This window comes from Lupinus angustifolius, unplaced genomic scaffold (assembly GCF_001865875.1).
Source record: "Lupinus angustifolius cultivar Tanjil unplaced genomic scaffold, LupAngTanjil_v1.0 Scaffold_50_45, whole genome shotgun sequence".
In the NCBI taxonomy this organism is placed as follows: Eukaryota; Viridiplantae; Streptophyta; class Magnoliopsida; order Fabales; family Fabaceae; genus Lupinus; species Lupinus angustifolius.
In genome coordinates, this window is record NW_017722373.1 from 35,166 (window position 1) to 43,084 (window position 7,919).

The window sequence follows — 7,919 nt, forward strand, 5'->3', positions numbered from 1 at the left end:
ATCAGGTCTTTGCACCAGTTGCAAGAATTGAAACTGTTAGATTGGTCATAACAATGGCAAGTTCAATGCATTGGTCACTAAGTCAACTACATGTAAAATCAGCTTTCTTGAATGGTCCTATTGATAAAGAAGTTTTTGTCACCCAGGGTCAAGGATTTGTTGTGTGTGGACATGAAGATAAAGTCTACACGCTCCATAAGGCTTTTTATGCTATAAGACAGGCACCTAGAGCATGGAATAAAAGAATAGATGGATTCTTTCTTAAACAATGATTCATCAGGTGCAAGAATGAGCGTGGCATCTACATAAGAGAAGCATCCAATGAGGCATTAGTTATTATATGCTTGTATATGGATGATCTCTTGATCACTGGCTGCAATAATGAAGAAAATGAGAAGATCAAGGCAAGACTGAAAATGGAATTTGAGATGACAGATTTAGGAACTTTTTCCTACTTCATAGGGATAGAGTTTGCTATGATAAAAAGTGGCATTTTGATGCATCAGAAGATGTACATCTCTGAAGTGTTCAACAAATTTGGTATGCTTGAGTGCAATCCTACCGCAACACAGTAGAAGTGGGAAGTACTCTTAGCAAAGGCAACCTTGATGATGAAGCAACTGATTCAACTTTGTACAGACAAATGGTAGGTTCATTAAGGTAAATTTGCAACTCAAGGCCAGATATAGCTTATGGAGTGGGCTTGGTTAGTAGACACATGGAAGATCCTAGGCAATCACATATGCAGGCTGTGAAAAGGTTATTCAGGTACTTAAAAGGAAGCATAGATTTTGGTGTGATTCTTTCAGCCAGTATAACTTGTGAGCAGAAGAAACAAAGAACACTATGACTACACAGATGCAGATTGTTGTGTGGATAAGGATGATAGGAAAAGGATCAATGGTTACCTATTCAAATACAAGAATGCATCTATTAGTTGGAGCTCAAAGAAACAAGAGGTGGTGACACTCTCATCATGTGAGTCTGAATACATCTCTGCTTGCCTAGGAAGTTGTCAAGGTCTGTGGTTGAAATCTTTGCTCAATGAATTATGTGCGCATACTGACTTGGCATTGGTGATTCGTGGACAATAAGTCAACTATCAATCTGTCCAAGAGCCCAGTTTCTCATAGACACAATAAACATATAGAGACCAAATATCACCTCTTGAGAGATCAAATTGAGAAGGGTAATTTGAAGTTAGAATTTTGCCCCTACTTGGAGCAGTAGGCTGACATATTCACAAAGACACTCAAGAGAGTAAGTTTTGAAGCTCAAAGAAGAAAGCTAGGAGTAATGAGTCTATCAAGCTTGAATTAAGGTAGAATGTTATCATGAAATGTAATTCATAGCTTGTAGTATAAGTGTATATTGGGCTTGGATAGTTTAGGCTTGTAAACATTGATCTTGCTATAAATAGAAGTTGGTTATTGAATTGATAGTTGTTAACCAATCTACACTTTCTAAAATTAGCTTACACTTAAACTTCTTCTGTCTCGGTATTTTGTTCATCAAACCATTAAGTTCCAACACATTTAACTTCCAACACATTTAACTTCCAACACATTTAACTTCCGTGCTATTTTTCTGATTTCAGTCATTTTTTAAATAAAAGTGAGTTTAATTTTGTAAGTCAATGTCATTGGAAATTATTCACTTCCTCTAACCTGGGTTTATAAGTGAAAGAAGTACAAAATACAATTGCATTTAAGCTTTGAAATCTTTCCTAAGAGAAATAATGACAGAGGATTATAAGGCTCTCCTTTCTTACCCAAAAAAAAGAAGGCATGGCTTGCTGGAAGAACATACACTGGTAACTGTGAACTTAATTATTCAAATTGGGATGATGGTTGAAATAGAAAGTAACAAGATTTAAATGGAATAGCCACAACGGTGAAACGATACTCAGGTTTATCTGCAAGATGGAATTTGGGGGGAAATGAAAGGAAATGAAAGATTTCACATTCATTTCACAAACTGACACTAAATAAATTGGTTTGACAACATGAAAGTAAGCAATATACGGAAGCATGCCAGATCATATATACAAGAATTTATTTATGCACTATACACTTCGATATTTAAGAACACATATATATCATAATCAGCATATGATTTAAGGAACAAAGGAGAAAGCAAATTTCTTGGACCGAGTCTTATTTTTCCTGAAATTATGGAGAAGGTCACGTCGAGGAATACAAGCAGAGAGAAGCCATCATTTCTTAACCTGAAATATTCACGCTAAGCTAACTTGTTTATACAATCCACTAAAGAATTTCAATTACTACAACAATTCTAACCATGAAATCGAAGAATAAAACATCACATGATTATAGAGCAAGGAAAACATTAAAGTTTAAAAATCTATATCAGATATATTATTTTCATTATCATCTTTTTAGGAATGAAGCGTGTGCACCATCAGAGCTCTTCGCACGTGAAACTTTCAGTGCATCACCCTCAGCATTCTAATCAGAGGTTATAATATAAAGCATTTCATTAATTAGCTCACTAAACCACTATAACAAGGCAACGAAATATTCGAAGTCTGAAATGAAATTTTCATACAAAGCATTTCATTCATTAGCTCACTAAACCACATAAAACATGGCCATGACGCAATCCAAGTCCTAAATGAAATTTCATGTTTTGGTGGGAGACATTATTAAAAAAGAAATGAAGATAAACAACACAGAAAATTAGATTGCAAGTCATGGGGGAAATTGATCAATCCAGTTAATTGCAGTTTTTGAAAGATGGTCTGTTTCAAAAGTTTAAGCTTTTTTTTTGTACATAAAAGTTTAAGCTATTTCTGTTAAGGTTAAAAAGTTCTTTCGCACAAAAGTCTTTTGAGCTTAAGTGTGGATAATTTAAATATGAAGCCTAATACAGTCTAGATATAAAAAACAATTTAGACCTCCACTTAACCTTTTTAGAAGAATTGGGTATGCCATAAGTAGATCAAACAATGGTGGAGGAATTGCTTCAGAGACCAATCCCACATTCAAGTGTTCATGGTTTTCTATAAAATTCTTGGAGCAATGTCCATCCAAGAGTTTCAATTTTGGTTCCTCACTTCAGTGAACCCCTGATATCATTGGGGTTTTGTAATCATCATATAACATATTAACCTCTAATGCTAAATTGGAATAATGTTATATAAGTAATCAGTCAGAATGATTTGCGATTTTACATTGTTCTCCAAACCTGCCTCAGTAAGTGGACTCCGGTCATGGGCACTGGATTCTTTCTCTTGTTCAAGTTCCCTGAAGAGGACATGTTGTAATTTGTAACCACAAAATCAGATACACTACAATTAAATCTAGTAATATTGAACAAAAGGTTAATCAGAACAGATACAACAGTGATAGTAATAAAACTGGACTACCATGTAACACAAAAAGAAGAAAAAAAGACTTACAATTACCTATCAGTTAATATCATTTGTTGATGAGACAAAGATGTGCTCAAATGAGCAGCAACTGACTCCGAAATTTCTGACCCTACAAGCTCATGTTTCCTGATTCCCTGCAAAAGGATATGCTTCAAATTCTCCATCGATCATGTCATTTATAATATTAAAAGACAAGAAAATATGCCTTAACAGCACAAACTCACAGCAGAAGCATATTTGATCCATCCAGGAACTTTATCCGAAACAAGGCTGATATACTGCTCCATAGCAACCTCTGGACTCATGTTCCCCAGCTTTTGCCAAGCATTCCTTGCACAAAGTAATCACTACTGTCCGTCACTATACAAAGCAGAGCAGCTCTCAACCCTGTTATTATAACTAGCAATCAAGCTATATCGTGTAACTAATACAGCACGACTGCATTTGTTGTTACACTTTGCTTATTTTTTCTCTATTCAGTATTTCCTAGCATCTTTAATATTAGCAGGATGTATATACAGTCTTGCAAGTTAAGTATTTTTATTGAATACATCATTTATCTGTCCAAATTTGTGTATACTGTCTGTCTTGAGAAATACAATCAAATGCATGAGACCTACCCATCAATTACTTCAGCTAAAAACACAGCCTGATAATTATACTACAATACTAGTTATGGACTTCTATGGTTATTACTTAGAACACAAATACTAGAAATTATGTATGATCCTGAAGTATTGATTAACTAAGGTTTCAGGCATATCTCTATCATTGGCTTCAGACACATTCATATAAATTTTAGGGCAAGAACTAAAATGGGTGGTACTCATGTTTCATAGTGTCTCCCATTTTACAGAAGAAACAGATTATTTTATTTTATTTTATTTATCACTTTAGATAACCAAGAAGGCTAATTATATTTTTTAACTTTGTTTTTGTCTCTCTATAACTCCACTAAATGGAATGAGAGAGCGTCGATAAAATGAATGAGTAATAATATAGAAAAATGCACTTATATTTCCCTAAAATTAAAATTACTCATTAGATTTCTTAATTTTTAGGTAAGAACCTTAAAGCAAAAGACAGATATTATGAAATGAAATGGAGATATACTTTGTTACTCAAGGAACATGCTAGAATCTTTCATGATATTAAGCATTCCAATGTAGCTCTACTCCTCTAACCTTTAATGGTATAAACAAATGTTGGCTGTTATTCTAATGCAGGGGCAACTTAAAAAAACACCAACATAAGACGAAGTGGTGAACCATAAGTTGCTAATGACCGAAAAAAGTAAACAGTATGTATCTTTGAATTTTATAAATTATCAAATTAGGCCTTGAGATACTAAGAAAGATCATGAGTCCCTCATATCCACAGTGAAATAGATCCCCACATATCAACTTCACTAACTGCCAGTTTCAAGGACTAATATGTTAATTTTCTCAAGTCATTCTAAGCAAGATCATACAAGTCCCTCACTACGGTTTCAAGGACTAAATGACTAGATAATAATAATATAAAATTAAATTGCACCAATACCGTGAGATTTAGTTTAATTAAACTTATCACCATCTACTTAAAACAAACCTCCCCTTAGAACTAAGTGTAATTACACTCAACTTCACCTCAGGGATATGCATTGTAATGTATGCAACTATGCTATGCAGATAAACTAGTGGCGGTTTTTGTGTAGTTTCACTAAATCTCGGAGTGTAATTATAATTTATGATCTAAATGAATACCACTTGGCACGTGCAGAGAGCATGAGAGGCATTGGTTGAGGCTGGCGACATGGTCCTTCTGTTGCAACTTTATGAAGTCCATATAACTCCATCTCCACATCGTTTCCAACACTTTTACTACCATTATTACCAACAACAAATTCCGTAGCCGCCATAAACTCCTTCTCTAACTCAGTTCTCTCAATCCCTTCCCAATCATCCAAAATCACATCCCTCTCTTGTTCAACAGAGGACTGTTTTTCTACGCTGATTTTTTCAATCGAATCACAATCCTTATTCCTCTGTTCCGCAACAGAACCGTTAAGATCAGCTTCAGGATCAAACTCTTCTGAGGATTCAACTGCAAAAATGTCTGGTATCACCGACAATTCAACAGCGTTAGATTCAGCTTTAGTTTCTTCATTTACTTTTTCTTTGTTATGATCGGTTTCTATATTCGTTGGAAGTTGAAATTGGACCTTGCTCTCGGTCTGAACCGTTAACGGTTCACTTGACACGTGGCGTAACTGGTTGAGCTTGTTGGTTGTTGTTGTTGTGTGGGGAATGGAGAAGGAAACGAGCTTGGTGATAAGGAAAGAGAGGAGAAGAGTGAGGGAAGCGAAGAGTACGATATTGGCTGCGGTTAAAAGCTCCATGGTTTTGTTTTTTTTTTACTTTTATTTTTGAAATCAGAGGGAAATGATGGTGTTGTGTTGTGAAGTTAAGAAAGAAAAGTTTTATGAATTAGGAAGGAATTGAGATGGTTGGTTTAGAAAGGAGAAAGGAAAAGAGGTGGGAGAATTGAGAAGGAAATGATTGAAAAGAAGGAAAAGATGAATAGAAGAGGGGAAAGTATAATCTGCTCTGCACACCAAAGCATCTTCTGCCGCTTTTTTATTGTATGCTTTCGCTTTTTTATTTACTATTTTTTCAAAATAAATAAATTACACGTTTTGTTTACAAAACATCTCTTATATATAAATACTACCAGTGTACCCGTACACTTGCACGGGTCGCTTCTTTATTTATTCATAATTCGAATATAATATACATATATTTTATAATATTAATAAATCATATATTGAACCATTATATTTTTCTATTCATATAGGTGCAATATTAACATTGATTTTTGAGTGTATATGTAGAATATTAACAATTATAAATGTGTTTGTATAAGCATTTATTTGTTGAAAGTGTGATTATAGAAAATATTTGATTCTTAAACAACTCAATAAATAAAATTCAAATTGTATTGGATAATATCTCACCTCTATATTCTCTATATAAAATTATAAATATAAGGAGTTATTTTTTCATTATATTTTTGTGATTACGTTTATAAGTATCATATAAAGTCATAAATATTTTTTAGCATATCTCTTAAATGCTTATGTTTTATTTTAGATTAATGTTCATTGTGTATAAATATTTGAATATATTTTTAGCATTCAAATATTGTATAATTAAATGTTATTTATTTGATTATGTTTTAGCTAATAATCATTGTATGAAAATAACTCATAAATTAAAAACACACTAAGTTAGGATATGACATATATTTTTTCTGATAAATTTAATCAAAATAATAAAAATACATATATTTTTCATGAATATATATATCATTGTTATCTTTTAATTAGATAATATAATGATAGTAATTAAATAATGTGACCCGTGCATTCGCATGACTAAAAAAACACATGTTACCCGTACATTCACATTACTAAGAAAACACATGTTACTCATACATTCGCATAATTAAAACGCACATATAACTCATATATTTATATTATTAAGAATATATATCTTACTTGTGTATTTTCATGTTCAAGCACATAAGAAAAATCAATTGATAATTTTTAATTTGAATTTTCTACAATTAGTATTAAATTATTATTAACATATAAAATATATAATATAAAATATATAAAAAGTAGGAAGGAAAAAATGTGACGAGGAGGTGACATGTGACATGACGGAAAAAATGTAACGAGAAATTGACATGTGGCATAAGGGAGTTTTTTATATTATATTGTTAATAGAGAAAAATTAAAATTCAAAGAATCTAAACTGTAATACGAAAATGTCAAAAAAACTCTGATAAGGTGAAAAAGTACAATTATTCTTAGATTAATGGTAAACATTAAATTATATAGATAGATTAATGTAAAGAAATAATTTGAATGTGAAAAATGATTTCAATTTCATCTAATGTTCAATAACTATTACTTTTTAACACCACAAAACATAGATGTTGTAAACACTCAATTTTAGTGGGGTAGCGATATGAATCAATCACTAATTAATATGAAATTATTATTAGCATATAAAATATATAATATATAAAAAGTAGGAAAAAATACGTGAGGAGGATGTGACATGTGGCATGAAGGAAAAAATGTAAGGAGAAAGTGACATGTGGCATGAGGGAGTTTTTTATATTATATTGTTAATAGATAGATAGATAGATTACATATGACCCATGTATTCGCATAGCTAAAAACACTCATGTTACTCATACATTCGCATTACTAAGAAAACACACGTTACTCATGCATTCGCATAGTTAAAATGCACATATTACTCATACATTCATATTATTAAGAATATACATCTTACTTGTGTAGTTGCATGTTCAAGCACATAAGAAAAATAAATTGATAATTTTTAATTTGAATTTTCTACAATTAGTATTAAATTATTATTAACATATATAATATATAAAAAGTAGGAAGGAAAAAATGTGAGAAGGAGGTGACATGTGACACGAAGGAAAAAATGTAAGGAGAAATTGACAT

At 32.1% G+C, this 7,919-nt stretch overlaps 1 protein-coding gene across 5 annotated transcripts; it reads right to left on the minus strand.

Annotated features, from left to right (window-relative positions):
- Window positions 1–1,940: 1,940 nt before the first annotated feature.
- Window positions 1,941–6,011, minus strand: LOC109338957 (acyl-CoA-binding domain-containing protein 3-like). Of its 5 annotated transcripts, none has more exons than XR_002106611.1 (6): window positions 5,512–6,010; window positions 5,140–5,454; window positions 3,619–3,724; window positions 3,422–3,528; window positions 3,212–3,266; window positions 1,941–2,227 (listed from the first exon to the last, which is right to left on the minus strand). XR_002106611.1 is itself a non-coding variant. In XM_019576304.1 (6 exons), the coding sequence occupies exons 1-6, from the start codon at window positions 5,772–5,774 to the stop codon at window positions 2,216–2,218; spliced, it is 852 nt and encodes a 283-aa protein (XP_019431849.1). In that variant the 5' UTR covers window positions 5,775–6,011; the 3' UTR covers window positions 1,941–2,215. The 5 variants fall into 5 exon arrangements, 3 of the variants coding, with proteins under 3 accessions (XP_019431849.1, XP_019431850.1, XP_019431848.1); XR_002106610.1 differs by having other exon boundaries at window positions 3,194–3,266; XM_019576304.1 differs by having other exon boundaries at window positions 3,428–3,528; window positions 5,512–6,011.
- Window positions 6,012–7,919: the final 1,908 nt, after the last annotated feature.